We start from the raw sequence: 15,884 nt of genomic DNA, 5'->3' as shown, positions 1-15,884 counted from the left end.
TGTTTTCTGTAAAATAAGAATCACAATAGAACTACCCATTCAAATTATCTTGATGAATGTATTCAACAACCTTGTGTACAAACTGCTCGTCATGAGATAAATGGTAGCACTTGTTACTGCAAGATCTGAGAAAAATAGTAGTGACAATTACTAAATGTTTCTCATGTATAAACTGCATCATTAATTCCTTTAATCTTTAGGTCAACTCTGACCTGAAAAGGAAGCTGAGGCTCAAGAAGGTACAGTCATTGAGCCAAGGTCACATAGCTAAAGGACTGACTCCAGGTTTACCTAGTCCCAGAGCCTCGACCACTATACTACAGTGCCATCTGTCTCTCACACCATCCTTGGAAATGAGTTCTAACACCTGTAGTCCTTTATGGGAAAAACAAGGCCCAGCTGGGTGAAGCTGATTGTCCAGGGTCATAAAAGCAGGTCATTATGGGGCTGGGGTTTGAATTTATGCCTGACCAACTCCTATCCTAGGCAGTGTTCTGGCTAGCCTGGGACTGGGAATCATTCATCTGTCTCCTGGCAGCTGTTCCCAGGTCTGGCACATGAAAGGGGCTCAGGAAACGGCTGCGCAATAAACAGAGACTGCCCTGGTCAGCAAGAACCTATGTGCACCAGAGAATGAGCAATGACTTTCCAAGAACTGGAATAGAGCCTGGAAGCTGCACAGGCTGACACTCTCGGCACAGAGGGCAGGTCCACACCAACCGTGGGGCACTGGTCTCCAATCCCTATGACAAGAGGTCAGCCCCTTTCAGCCTGGGCAGAACATGACTCCAACTGAGGACTTTCTTGGGGACAGGGTGAAGCTAGTAACAGCCAAGAGACAAATGTGCTGGAGGGATCAAAGATTCCAGCTCTTTCCTGAGGGTGTTGGAAGGAGGGGGAGGTTCTGAGCAGGGCTGGTTTACTCCCTGGTTTTGGAGGGACTTGGCAATGTCTAGGGTCATCACAGAGAAGAGTACTGCTAACAAGAGAAGGGCAGACCTGCAGTTCAAGCATGTGTTGGTGATTCCCTCAGACCCGTGGACTCTTACCAGTTCACATGTGTGCACAAGTATGAACACGTGTGTTCCCTCACCTGTGGGGGGCTGTAGCTGCTGACTGTGGGGGTGCTGGTATTAGCGCTCGAGCCAGGGATGCTGCTGCTCTTGTTGTAGCTGCTAGCGCCTGGAGGGTTACGAGCAGGACTATAGCTGGGTGGTGGCGGCGGCTGCTGTGGTGGTGGTTGTGGCGGTGGTGGCTGCTGTGGTGGTGGCTGCTGCTGAGGAGCCCGGTTATAGCTGCCTCGGTTGTTGGAGTTGTTGTTATCCCGGCTGTTGTTACCCCAGCGGTTCTGGTTGTAGCCACCACCTCCGCTGCGGTTGAAACCTGTATTGGAGAAATCCACAGGAGAGGGAGGCCCTATCATCCTCAACATGCAGCCTCCAAGGGCTGGGTTGGTTTGGTGACTGCTGTGGCCCCAGTGTGGTCAATCAGGCCCTAGGCTGTTCAGTTGAAGTGGATGAATAAAGCACACCCTCTGGCTTCTCCAGAGCCCTGGCATGCTCCCATCCCTGCTCTAATAACACCAGGTCATCACTGTTTGCTGACAGGTTTGTCTTTTGTACTGGGCTCTGAATAGAGAGACAGGGTCAGAGCTGTCCTGGCTGTGTGTTACTATGTTCTGTGTTTCAACACAGAAACAAACTGGAAAGATGTTTAGGAAGAAGAATGCACCAGTAACAGCCATGAACAAGTCAGATCAAGTCCCCTTCAGGCCTGGCCTGAAGGTCTTTGTGCTACTGTCTTGGGCCTAGAACTCTTTCACACTTCTCCTGGCCAACTCCTATTGGGCCTGTGGACCTCAGCTTTGATATTAGCTCCTCAGGAGGACTTTCTGAGCCCTGCTATCTCCTTGCAGGCTGGCTCAGGGTCACCTCAGGTCATAACATCACTGGGCTTTCTCATTAAGCTATTTGGTCATGGCTGTGTCCCCAGAACTATTCAGCACAAACCTGGATCAGGGTAGGGCTCAGAACATGTTTGCTAAATTATGAACAGAGACTCTTTATAAAGACAGCTGTACTCACTGAAAACTTGGGCTCCGGATCACTTAAATACCAGTTCTGGTTTAAGCCGGGTGATGCTAGACAAATCAGCTTTTCTAAGTCTCTTTTCTATTTGTTTTAAACCCCCAAAACAGTCTTAACATTTGCATTGTGTCAGGTCTCAGTAGGTCCCAGGACTCCTCAAAGAGCTCATGGTCAAATGGGGGAAGGTCCACAGAAACAGATGACACCATGTCACACAAATAGGCACAAAGCAAGGCCAGAGGAGGTTAGTGGGAGAGCTTCTTGAGGTCTCAAGAGTCTGACTCCTCCTGGTTCTCCCACAGCTGGATTTCACTAAGCTTTAGTGCTGACTGAATAGTAGTCAAGGCCCAACCCCAACTTGCAAACAAAAGGGATGGTTAGCTGTGTTTGAGATGTCTCACCTCCTCGGTAGTTGCCTCCACCACCACTGCCTCCCCCTCGGTTCTGGAAGCCTCCTCGGTTGCCTCCAGGGGGGCCTCTGTTGTCATAGCGCTGGAAACCGCCGCCACCCCCGCGGCCCCGGAAGCCACCACCACCTCGGTTGTCAAAGCGCTTTTCAGGGGGTGGCCCAGCCTTGCGGCCTTCCTCGTTGTACTGCCTCACCAGCTTGTCTGCTTCTTCCCGCTGCAGCTCAATGAACAGAACTTCATCCAAGAAGTCCCCAACATCGGGCAATGTGAAGTTGGCTAGGAGGGAAACCAAGAGGTCAACACCTCCTAAGGTCTGTCTCCTCCACCTCCAGAACACTGGACTGCCAGAGGGGGAAGGTGGAGGGAACTGGAGTAGTGAATAAGAAGGAGGTTAAGATAGGGTCCCAAATCTTTGGCCTCTCTAACACTGTCAGGGAGTAAAAGACCCTCTACTGAAGAGGTGGTTAAGCCCCACCTAAGTGTAGTGTTTAGCTCTCACCAGCCTTGCCCAGGGAGTGGGTCAGGAAAAGTAGATCCATATCCTTATTTTTACAGAGGGGAAAACTGAGGCTTGCCCAGTCAGCCCAGCCAGTAGGTGCCAGAGCAGGCCTTTGTTTGAGCTCCCACACACTCTTTCCCTCATGATGCCCAATTTCAACTAGTCTAAAAACCCTGCCACAGTGAGATGTAGAGTTTTACCATTCTCAGCTGAAGGAATGGACAAGGCAGAAGCTAAGAAAGCAATATCACAAAAGGAATAATTAGGGAGCTTGGAGGGACACACTGAGTAAAAAGCCCTTTCTCTTACGGACCCTGCTGAGATGGCCCTCGGGGTGCCACTCATTTCCTACCTTTCATTTCTAAGACCGCATGATCAGGGACATCCTTCCCTTCCTCGTCGGTTCGCTTTATTGTTCGGTCTTTTAGGTCCTCGTCAGTGGGACAAATTACAATAGCTTTGCGTTGGAAGCCTTCAAATGGTCTCATTTTTCGTCTCTGGGCTGACCCATAAACATTTGTCTAGGGGTGGGTAACAGAAGAGGCAAGAGATGGTGCATTAAGAGTTGTTTTTCCTCTGAGGGGTATTATGTAGGCCAGGGGAGAGAAAAGCCTATTAGTGCTCCTTTTAAGCAGAGAGACTCAGGAAACTGCCCTGCTTCACTTTGATGACTTTGTTTCTGCCTTGGCAAATGCAGTGTCTTAAAAAGTGGGATAGAAAGTAGTTGCTAACAGATAGGGGGTAAGGGATTTCCAATGGCTGGGTTTTGTTTTTAATCCTGTTTTTTCTCGAGATTGCACCTTACAACTTCTTTTCCCTATTCTAAAAGTAACATGCTCATGGTACAGTCACACAAAGGTCCTGAGTCTGGAGTAAAAAAAAAATCATTCCATGTGCCTAGCGCCAACGCTACTTCCATAGGTAACTTGCACTAAATTTCTTATGTACAATTCTATTAATACCTGTGTAATCCCTAACATGAGTGGAATTTGCTAGGCAAATTAACTTTTCTAATTCTTCTGTACTGTTTTTTTTTCTAAACAATCGTACAGTAGCTATAGAATAGATAGCCCATAATTAACCAACCTCTTTTAACAGTTGTGTGGACTGCTTCCATCAATACTGTGGTTCCAGCCCCTGATCCTTCTCTAAAACAGGAGCCTTACCCCACACAAGGTTCAAACCAGGGAGCTTGACAACAACTCATGCTTCCTGAAGTGCAGTTTGCTACTTCTACTCTTCCCTTCTGCCTCCGCAGCGGGCAGCTGTGGCCATGGAGCAGTGCTCCAGAGCACTTGAACATAACCAGACAGCACAGCAGCTTCCACCAACCCAATACCTACCACACACCAGATCTTTCAGGACTGCAGCCCCCATCTGCTAGACTGCAGGGGCTCCATGGACTCTGCCTTTGCACTTGTAGCATGTGGACATTATTGAAAAAGCAAACAGCCTAACCCTCACTTGAGGTTTCCAGAGATTTCATCTCTAGAAATGGGACCCAGCACCTATGTAGTATCTTCCCTCTCTAAACTAAGGAACTCAACAGAAGTGCAGTGATTAGTTGTTAGCTGCATCTAAACAACAGCCTTTAGTGGCTTTGACAGGGAGAAGCTGCACAGAGGAAGAAGAGTCTGTAAAGGGGTATTCGGAAACCAACAAGAAAATATTGTATTTTCAGGACACAGACTGGCAGGGTAGAAAGAATACCAGGAGAAGTCCTGGTATGGCCATTCACTACAGCCAGTCTTTATAGCTGCTTCCTCTGTAAAATGGGGCTGAGTGGCCTCCTTCCCAGGGACGGTGAGGACTGACTAGGAGGATGACCACTAAACAACTGACAAAGTATGAGGTACTTGAGCAGGGGCTATGCAGTGGCCTCCAGGGTGGGAGATGCCTCAATAAGAGGTGCACAGTGGGACAGTTTGGCAGACCTTGGCTCTAATGTGACTTGGGCTCATCACACCTGTGTGGTCCTGGGCAAGTGAGTCCCACTCAGAGCCTCAGCCTGCTTCTCTGTAAAATCAACTTACTGTGTATTTACAGAGTCTCAAGTCCCAAAAGCAGAAAACAGTATGAATGTCTTTGGTTGCTGTGAAGACTGAACAAGTTCACATGAGTAAAGGCCCTTGTCCCAGCCCAGGGCTTGGCTCACAGTCAGCCCTGGACAAAAGTGAGCCACCATTGGTATGATCATCACTGGGGTGCTATGGATATTTATACTATGGTGGTGACTGGAAGTAGCTTGGACTAAAGGGAAAGGTTAAACTGCAGTGCTCTCCAAAATGGAAAAGCAGGGACTATGTGTGAGGCAGGGTGGAAAGAACACTGGCTTTGGGGAAGAAGCCTGAGCCTGAAATCCCAGTTGTGTCCTTCAGTATTTCTGAATCTGTGGATAAGTCCCCTAAACAGTCTGAGTTTCAAGTTTCTTCATCTGAAAGTCAGGGGTTGTGTCATCTTCCTCCTGACTTTGATGAAAATTTGCAGATACAAAAATCTCTGGCATGTGGCAGGTAAAGAAGTCAACACATAGGAAGGATCTGAAAATATGGTCAATAGGACTGACATTGTCCTAAGAGAAGTTTCTCAGTGGAAAAGTACCAGAGAAAATTAAGGAAAAGATGAGGTACAAGGGACCCTCTCAAGACATAAGGAACAGAAGCCAGGAATGTGAGCACAGACCTGTGGGAGTTCCAAGTGCCATAGGTGCAGCTGTTCTCTAAACCAGCCATTTCCTCTGGCCCCGACATACAAACTAGGGAAAAATACTCTCCTTCAATTCCTAGGGAAAGTACCTGATATTCTGAAGGAGGAGGGTAGTAACAGCACACCTACAGGGTCTTGAGCACTGATTCTGGAGAGGCCTTGGGTCACTAATGGTTTTAAAAGGCACAGGCTACAGGAGAAAAATTAAATCCCCACTCCTCATTCTTTTTTTTGACTCCTTTCCTAAGAATGCTGCAGAACGTGGCATCTGACCACACAAAGACAGAATCTGGTTTCCTTCAGTTGAATAATTAAGTTTTTTTTTCCTGACACAAAAGTCATGTGTGGGTACCAGAGTTAACGTGGTTCCAGACTATGCTACTGATAATCCTTTCTCTTCTGTTTGATTACCACAAGTTATCCTAGTCCGAATCCTCTGTACTCAAAGGGCATGGAGAAATACATCCTGGAGGTTTTGTTGCAGATTGTCCTGTCAATGTCCCAATGAGGAGACAAAGAAGCAACATTACTGACAGGGCTAGTCCCTGAAGTTTCACAGGACAGGAGGAATGGGGGTGGAGCATAATAGAATCATAAATAGCTGGCCTTTGTCTTGGGATGAGGCTTGAATCTGAGGGCAGCTCCTAAGATACACTCAGCTGAGACACCCCCGCCCAGGGAGTTTTAAGAGTGTACCACCTGTACCGCCGCCCCCAAGAGTATACCTCCCCTGCTTACTCTTTGGCTTGGGAAAGGGAAGAACAATATCCAAACTGTGCCAGGAGAAATGCAAATGCTTGGTTTTCCTGGAGGAAAGGGAGTTAGCTGCTGGTGGCTGTTACCACAGCAAACATGGTGAGGTCAGAGCCCTGGGCCAGCCCAGCACTGCCGTGGTCAGTAGGGTCCCTGGCGGCTGTTGCTAGGAGACAGCCACAACAGCAAGGTCAGCTTTTCCAGCCACATGGCTTCTCTGCATAGCTCCTGCTCTTCCTAGTCCTTGCTTGAAGATGCTGACCCTAAGAGACCAGCTGGACTGTTTGTGTTCCCTGGTTCCTGACCACACCCCCAAACCAGATGTGGGCAGGACAAAGTCAGGTTTCTCAGAGAAGCTGCACAGTTAGTTTTGGTGTGAGATAATCTGAGGAAATAAGGGAGGACACAGCAGGCACAAGCAATAACTTCTGCTGAGATCCTGAGTTCTCCAAAAAGCCTGTGTGTCTGCCCTTGTCTATCACACTTTTCAGAGCTTAACAGGGGTAGGCTGGCAGCAGGAGACCCTGGCTGGATTCCAGAGGAACAAATTCAAAGCTGGTGAGGAAAAAGTTTGCTCTAGGTTAAGGTGAACCACAGTGGAAGGAACCATACATGTAGGAAGAGAACTGGCCAGAGCATCAGGAATGGAATAGGCTTGAGGATTAGAACAGTGGGGATGTTGGAAAGAAACTTCCCCTTCTCCAATGCGTGCCAATAAGAGGTAGTTTACTTTGAACACCTAATCTGGGTAATGAAGATTCTAATTTTGTTTGGCCAGGACCCCATCACATACCCTAGGATGTACCTCATTGGACACAAGGTCTCAAGTGGCCCTTGCCTTGGGTTTATTTCAGGAGAAAGTGTGGCCAACAGGGACACATGCAGGATTAGAAATGTACATTCTGAGGGTGAGACCCGGTTGGCAAATTCACTGCATCCAGCCCTGACTCTGACCAATGTCCAGCCTGGCCTGGTCTATTAGAACCTAAAGGGGCTTCCTAACCTGCAGTCCCCAACTGCGGGTGGATTGCAAGATGGTCCTGCAGGGGCCCTCTCACAAGCCTCCAGGAGGCAAGTTTGTTGCCTCACAAAGAGCTTCTGCTCTGTATCCAGTTTCAAGGACTTCTGATAACCTAGGGATAGGGCACCACCCTAATTCCTGGGGCTTCCCAACTGCAACAGTCACTTAAAGCAATGTGGCTGTCTACTCTCCATTTTTCCTTCCTCATGCTGTAGCTTTCTATTATCCAGGCAAATTCAGTCATATCCCTCCCTAAACAAAATGTGACCACGGCTCCAGACTGTCCTGGACAAAACCTCAACTCTTTTTATAATCACCCACACCCTGGCCTGGACACCCCACACCTCCTGAAACCTTTCCCCGATTCCCACTACAGTCCAACCATTATGGGACTGGCCATCTGCAAAGTCAGCAGAGCTAACCAGTATACCAAAAGCCTGATTTTAGGCAGGCTCCTTCCCCTTATGAGATCTCTCCTGGTCCACTTCCTTTCTCATTATTTCTCCTGATGTTCTCAATGTTTCCCTCTGATGCTCACATGATCTGAAGAGGCTGTGATCCAAGATGGCAGACTAGAGGGAGGCTGCTTTCCTTGTCTCCATAACTTGGGTTTCAAGCAGAGGATATCTGTTTCTTGGTGAGGCAGCTTTTGCTGCTTATAGATTCCCTGTTGTTTACCCCATTTGTCTACTGCGATCACCTGCAGTCTGCCAGCATATCGACGATTTTTTGAGTGCAGACTGCTCACTGTCTGGCACCTACCATCCGCCATTTGCCTGCCTCTTGCCTGTCCATCGCCTGCCTTTCACCTACCCATCACCCACTGCGCCCAAGGGTCACCTCCCAATCATCTGCCAGCAGCCAGCAGACTGACCGCAGACCGCCAGTGGATCGCTAGCTGTCTGCTGTTGCCTGGAAGTTCAATGTCACAGTACCTGCAGGTTTGGTTACACGTGGCTGCTGCCATTTTGAGATAACAGTTAGGAACTGTAGGACCCCTGGCCGGACTGACTGAGCCCCATCTCCAGGATTCCTCTGCCCAACCTATCACTCCCTGCCTCTGGGGCCCTCACATTGACTAACTGCTCCCCGCCACCAGGATCCTCAGACCGACTGACTATGCTACCACGAGGACCCCCACACCGACTGATTATACCCCACCTCCAGGATCCTGCAACCAGACTAACAACACCCCACCTCCAGGAACCTGGCCTGACCAATTGCACCCCGCCTCCAGGACCTCCAGCTGACCATGCCCACATTCGGAGCTGCAGCTCCCCAATTGCCAACACATTTGGAAGCCAGAGCGGCCATCTTGGATAATCCTGGAAGCCAAATCTCCCATTTTTAGGTGGGGCAAATCCCATCCTGAGACGCCTGCTGGAGGCTTGAAGCTCATTGTCAGGTACCTCTCATATATCATATACCTACTGCACACTGGGAGGTTTGAATACTACATAACTTACAGTGTAGATTTTCTTTTTTCTCCTTATTGAAAAATGTTAAGTTTTTATTTCTTTACTTTTCTTGCTCTCTTTTCCTTTTGTTTACCTATTCCCTCAGAGTCTCTTTCTCCCTTTTCCCATGCTAACATCCAATTTCTTTTGATTACACGCTCACCCTTTCTATTATCTAGAACTTCTGTATATTCTTTTCTTATCCAATTAACAGCTATATCTTACACCCCTCCGCATCCTCTTTGTCCTCCATTAGAAACTGCAGACCTTATTGCAAATCTATTTGTTATACTGAAGATAATAACTGAACTCATTCTGTTTATTATGACAATATTGTTAACATCCTCATAGGGGCTATTTGGTTTCAGGTTGCACACTGTCTGAACTGGGCACTGCTAATATTGATCTCCCCCTTAAAGAAAAGGTTTTTGAAACCTATAGGGTCACTTATAAACCTATAGGGGGGAAACTGCAATACCCCAGATCTGCACTGCTAGAGGGGAAGATACATGAACAACTTGAAAAAACAAGGGAAGAAAATGATGCAAACAAACCTAGATTCTTTATTAATAAAATCCAATGACAGCATGGTTGAAGAGGCTGTGATGACGAATGAAGCTCCAACACACCTGAGAGCTTATGTCCCATGAGATACACCCTAGGATAAAGTCTGGGGTTCAGACCAGACAAAAGTAGAATCCTGGCTACACAACCCTGCTTAGCTTGTGAAGGCAAGTTCCCTAATAAGTATGAATATTTCTGAGGTCAGCCTTGGAAGAGCCAAATGTAAGTAGGACTGACAACTTAGGAATAGAAGATTCTAGGTTGAGATTCAGGGACTTTTAGTACTAGCCTTACCTCTGGAAGTTCCACCGAGCCAAGGAGACAGCTATGCATCATAAAATTATCCCTCATTCCCGATACTGGTGGGATGGAAAGTACCAGAACCTAGCCAGAAGTCTGCTCTGAACCTTCTACATACATATACACATTCATTCTTTCTCATTACCAGGGTTTTCAGGAATCCACTTTTGGGGTTTAGGACAAAAGAGATCAAACACTGCCTTTAGACTGCCTCCGCAGGCCTGAGTAACCTAGAGCTTCAGGTCGTAAGTCCATACTGGGGTTAACCAGAAGACCTGTGGCTAACCAGAGAACCCTCCTCCTCACTTTCAGAGGTTAGGTTCTTTGCCTCACTGTTGGGTCAGCCCTACATGTCCCTCCACCAGGATGGCAGCAGCCCTGAAGATCACAGGCACACCTGGAGGAGCCCTAGACCTGTCCCTGAACAAGCCAGCACCATCCAATAAGGCTGACAGTGAGCCTTTACAGTGCTCAGGTCTTCTGTGCATGGCTGAGATGTGGGGGATCTGATCTCCAGAGAAAATCCACATCGACTCTCTGAACAGAGATGACCCCCTGACTATAATCCTATACTGGGCAACATAATTCAAATGACTTTTACTACTGATCTAACCAGCAAATCAAGAAAAAAACAGGCAAGAGCTTCTTCCTAGGAAATCCTCAGTGTGTTTAAATCATAGCACTGCTAGGCGCTTCAGGAAAATGAATTGGGGCCAAATCAACCTAAAACTTCAACTAACAAGCTGATGAAGAGAATGGGGAAAGTGAGAACAAGGGATTAAAAAATAAACAAGTCTCCAAAGGTAAGAGAAGGCTGGCTGGGTGCACTGCTGATGGAGTCAAACTGAAGAAATAAGTGTTGATGGCTTTTGGATCCTCACTCCATGTGAAAGCAACCCGGTCCCTGGGATTCTTTCCTGACAAGTCAACCACCATCATGTCACCAGCTCCACCTTCATCAGGATCCCTTCCAACTCATGGTAACCAAGTACCCAGTGCTACATGAATGGAAGGCATTTTAATAGGGCTGAAGAGAAGGGTGTTACTCAGTTTACATGTGTGCTCACTCACAGGTTCTTAAGATAGCACAAATGTCAGGCTCGTTCATAGAACCACAAATACAGAAAATAAGGAAACACCCACTATTTGAGGAAGTCTTTGGGACAAATGTTAAGTATGACACTGCACAGACAACAAACATGTGGAATTCATTACTCTGAGACAAGGATCCTTAACCATTTTGGGTCACTCATCCTTTTGAGTAATGCTGAAAACCTTGGTCAACATTCCTATCCTAAATCAAAACTGCTTAGTTTTTAAAAGAACACATCTGTACCTGCATATAATATTCTACATTTGAATTCAAAAGTTCCCAGATCACCTGATGTTAAGAATTCAGCCCTTAATATGACTTCTAGTTTTCTACCTCCCAGTCATAAAGACGTGCTAATTAGTGAGCAGATGGGCCATACCTCATCTATATAGTAAATAACAATAATCACAGCTGCTGTGTACCAGGTCCTGTGTATGTTTGTGAGGATCATTATGATCCCCAGGGAACTCAAATTCAGACGATAAAGTCAGTTGTCCACAAGTGCGCCAACTAGGAATTAGCAGAGGCAGGATTCAATCCCCAGTTTGTCAGGCTCAGAAATCTATGCCTCTTCCATTTTGCTAAGTGGTTCTTACCTGATAATGTTCTTTGGGGATATTACTGATCCTGAGTCATGGCTCCAAACCCACCAGATGCCTGGGCTCAGAGTTAAGTGAAAGGTCTATTAACTAAAACCTCATGTATGGTTGACCCTTAGACTAGCACTGCCGCTGAAGAGCATTCTAGGGAAAAGCGAAATGGACCAGAGGGGAATTCCCAGGTACCCTGTCAGTCCCCTCTCCTCTCCTGAGGACATGCTAGTCACCAGTAAGTACCTGATCTAGAATATAGTTGCGTTTCTTGCGGGCAGCAATCTGGATGAGACGGTTGAGGCACTGGGTAGCCTGCTGGATCAGGACATCCCAGCGGCCAGCGTAATTCCTCTGCCGGCGTAGACCCATCACCTGTGGGCAGTAGATGGTAAGGGTTGAGCGGTCTTAGGTACGTGGCAGCACACAGTGGGTGAGAGGCAGGTTGGGTGAGGCCTGAGGCCAAGGGTTGTCCTTACTCTCATCTTATCCATAATGGCATTGGTACCCAGGATGTTGTACTTCTTGGAAGGGTTGGAGGCTGCATGTTTGATGGCCCATGTGGTCTTGCCAGCAGCAGGCAGGCCTACCATCATCAGAATCTACAAGAAAAGCCCAGGGAAAGGGTACTGTGAAATAAGCAACAGTGTATGGCATGGCACCCACCCTGGCTTGCAGGTGATTATGAGAAAATAACTCTGAACCTCATGTTGCTTCTGTAAAATGAAAGCAATAACATCTACCTCACCACGTGGCTGTTGGAATTCAAAGATACGAGACTTGTCAGACTCCTAGAATAGGAACTGGCACAAAGTAAGCACTAAATCAAGTGGTGCGATTAGCATTTATAGTTTTTGTTCAAGGATTAAGCATTTGACAGGGAAAGACAGAGGGAAGGTGATGAACTGGGACTGGCACATGGAGGGTGTATGAGAAATGGGACCAAAACTATTCACTCAGTATTTTTAGAATTTAAGCCAGGTATGGTGGTGCACATTTGTAATCCCAGCAGCTCAGGAGGTTGAGGCAGGAGACTTGCAAGTTCAAAGCAGCCTCAGCAAATTAGCAAAGTCCTAAGCAACTTTGTGAGACCCTATCTAAAATTGAAAAATAAAAAGGGCTGGGGATGTAGCTCACTAGTTAAGTACCTCTGGGTTCAATCCCTGGCACACACCCATACACATACACACAAAGAATTTAGCAAACACCAGATGTAACCTAAATGGTCAAAAGGAAAATGATTAGAAATGTGAGACCATTAAAATGATGTTTAAAGTCATATGGAGGCTGAGGCAGGAGGACTACTTGAGCCCAAGAGTTCAAGGCCAGCCTGGGCAATATAGCAAGATCCTGTTTAAAAAAAAAAAAAAAGTTCAAAAAGAGAAATTTTTATGTGGTGGAATAAAGTATGCAAAACACAAAAAAATGGTAACTGAAAAGGACAGGATACTGACCTGCTTATACCATATGATCTTGTTACTGGGATTATAGGTATGTACCACAGTGCCTGGCTCCATATGATCTTAATTATGAGTGTGTACAAAACTCTGAAAACAAACTTATTTTCTGATGGTGAAATTATGGGGAAATTTTAATTTTCTGTATATTTCTTAATTTTCTTAAATAAACATAAACCACTTATGAGAAAAATACTGTTTTAAGAACAAAGGTCATCAATATAGCTACTGGAGCCAAAGACCATTTCTCTTTTTTGTTCTTAGGTAGCCCTGGGTGAGCAGAATTGCTCAATGTCCCCCCAAAACACTGGGTGGCAGAGGGCACTTACCAGGAGGTGCAGGGTGTCTCTAATGAGGATAGCATCCTTTCCCTATAATCTGGCCTCACTGAAGGAATAGTGTGACTGCTTCCTTTTGCCACCCCTGCTTGGCCTAGGCTACACCAGTACCCCTCACCTCACCCTCAGAGCAGCCTTTTAATCCTGAACCCAATCCTGAGAAGCTGGGAGGAAGGGTCATTTACCCCAAGGTTGCTCATGAGGTGACTTTGTATTTTTCTCACCATACCTGGCTACTGAGTGTCTCCTCTCTGCCTTGGCAGCAAGGACGCTCTAGAGGAGCCAATATCACTTCGGTCTTCAGGCCCAACTCACCTCACACTCTGCCTTGCTCTTTGGTCCGACAGTGCCCCGGATCCGCTCACTAAGGGGAAGGTGCTGGATGAAAGTGAATCCTGGGAGAACAGAACAGTAGGGCTCTGCCCTCTGCCCAAAGTTGAACTCCACGGCACAATTCTTCACCAGAACATGAGGGTAGAGGGCCTGACCTCCCAAGGCTTCCTTCTGGATTCGGAAGGCAATGCCCATCCACTTCCCATTCTTGGTAAATGAAAGTTCCACATCATTTCCACATTCAAAGTCCTAGAAGAAAAAGCCAAAAATAAATACCAATTCTTGTGTTAAGGCACTGGGAACCACAAGTAGAAGAGAATCAATGCAGGGAGTAGAAATAAGCCAGCTTTGTAGTGCATTCTTACTTTAGATTTGGACAAGTTGGACACCATCAGGAAGTAGCTTGGAGGACATGCAGTTCAAATCAGTTCTTACCCAAGACTGGGGAGTTGGTAGATGGGGAGGGAGGAGCAAACCTCCCCACACCCCGCATAAGGGTCTCCAGGTCACCTCAGAAGTATGGACTCAATGCTCATGGCAGAAGAGTGCTGCTGACTTGTTTTGAATAAGTTGAGTGGCCTGGTCATAACTGTATTTTAGAAAGATCACTTTGAGTGTAAAAGTTTAAAACTTGGGATGAGGTAACAGAATGAAGCCAAGTACAAGGTCCAGTTTCTGACGTAAAAATTCCAGATGTGGTATTCTTTCACTCTTGAATTGGGAGTCCACCCTGAGACTTGTCCTTCAAGGAGTAAGAGTGAGGAGCTTCCTCACCACCCTCAGAATCCCTCATGTCCTTCATCTCTTAGATACACACAGGTTGAGACCCTGCAGGACAGACATGCCAACATAGGCCAGACTGAATCCTGATCTGAGTCTAGTGCAATTCCTGCAGTGCCTTCCCACATGAGTATGAGAGGTCCCAGTTACCTCTGTCAACACAGAAATGAACACTGTGGGTTTTTTATTACAGGGATTTACCATACTGACCCAAAACTGGCACCCTCAACTAACAGATCCATCACTCACAGAGTCATCTGTCCAAGACACAAATGTAGGGTGGCTCCTACTAAATTACACCCATGCTAGTCTGGGACCTAAAGACCCAAACTCCTTAAGCCACCATTATTCACACTGTGCCATCTTGTAGCTTCAACTCTCACACCTGCTTGTGTCATGCCTTAGCTCCAAGTACTCTACTCTTTATGGTTTGCTGAAATGGGTTATACTGTTCTCTTCACTTGGAAGACAATTTTGTCCTTTTGGTTTTGTGAACTGAGAACTCAAGATCTGCTACAAATGTCCTCCCCTCTGGTTCCCTCAGGTTAATGATTTTCATACCTCCTTCAATCTCCCAACCTGAGTCTTAAAATGGTGGCATCTTCTAATCAAAGGAAACTATACATAGAATCTAAAAGACTAGGGGTAGTGGGGATTTGGGAGATAAATGGTTTCAACATAGCTTAGGGTTCTATACTGCTACACAACAACAGAACCTTGAGCTGTAATAACAACAGTCTGGGAAACACTGTCAATACCGATACCAAGTTTAACTGCTGCATCTCTTGGGAGTAGTCTTGATGGAGCTATCAAAATTTAAAAACACCTTTGACCCAGAAGCTAAGAATAAATAATATAACTATAGTGCTGCAAGAATGCCAAGATAGATGTGCAAAATGGTCATGCCAGCACAGCAAAATGTTCTCCAATGGGGAAGAGAGAATGGCTAAGTCACACAGGAGATCCATACATAGGGATGCAAGTCTTCCAATTTATTCTGGTAAGTTGGAAAAAAGATAAGCTGTTACTGCAGTATTACCTTTACCAGAAAACAACTTTCAGAGCCACCAAAAGGGAGGATGGCTAAATTAAAGTAGGGTACCCTGCTGCCTATGGCACATTAGGTAGCCGTTAACTATAAAGGTGTGAAACTAACCAAACATCATTAAGGGGGAATTAGGCTACAGCAATTATGGCAGAGACAAATGATGACTAAAGACAATGTTATAAAACAGAAGCCCTTTAGGTAATGCTATAAAAAGATCTCTGAGATACACAGTTAAGCAAAAAAAGATTCAGAATAGCATGTATAATATGCTACATTTTGTGTGAAAAAGAAAAGTAATAATCGTCTTTCTTATATTTGGATATAGAAACCCTTAAGAACCAGTGGGTTCACATGTTTGGGAGAGGATATGTAAAATGGGTGGATGGGGTAGGTGAGGTCTGTATACCTTCTTTTTTGGTACCAGGGATTGAACCCAGAGGCACTCAAC

The 15,884-nt window shown here is 46.3% G+C and overlaps 1 protein-coding gene across 9 annotated transcripts in view; it reads right to left on the bottom strand.

The window, feature by feature from the left end:
• Nucleotides 1-15,884, bottom strand: part of Hnrnpul1 (heterogeneous nuclear ribonucleoprotein U like 1) — a 34,856-nt gene that overhangs the window by 1,993 nt on the left and 16,979 nt on the right. For 7 of the 9 annotated variants that reach the window (XM_047529091.1, XM_047529093.1, XM_047529085.1 and 4 more), the window contains exons 8-13: nt 13,591-13,857; nt 11,960-12,082; nt 11,727-11,855; nt 3,349-3,517; nt 2,489-2,773; nt 1,094-1,398 (exon numbers count right to left, since the gene is read on the bottom strand). In XM_047529091.1, the coding sequence (XP_047385047.1) occupies nt 1,094-1,398; nt 2,489-2,773; nt 3,349-3,517; nt 11,727-11,855; nt 11,960-12,082; nt 13,591-13,857 (1,278 nt within the window). The remainder of the gene's footprint in view (nt 1-1,093; nt 1,399-2,488; nt 2,774-3,348; nt 3,518-11,726; nt 11,856-11,959; nt 12,083-13,590; nt 13,858-15,884) is intronic. The other 2 variants (XM_047529086.1, XM_047529087.1) reach the window with 1 other exon arrangement.

This window comes from Sciurus carolinensis, chromosome 16 (genome assembly GCF_902686445.1).
Source record: "Sciurus carolinensis chromosome 16, mSciCar1.2, whole genome shotgun sequence".
NCBI lineage: Eukaryota > Metazoa > Chordata > Mammalia > Rodentia > Sciuridae > Sciurus > Sciurus carolinensis.
Note: the sequence above shows the minus strand (reverse complement) of the source record. Positions and strands in the feature narration are given on the sequence as shown.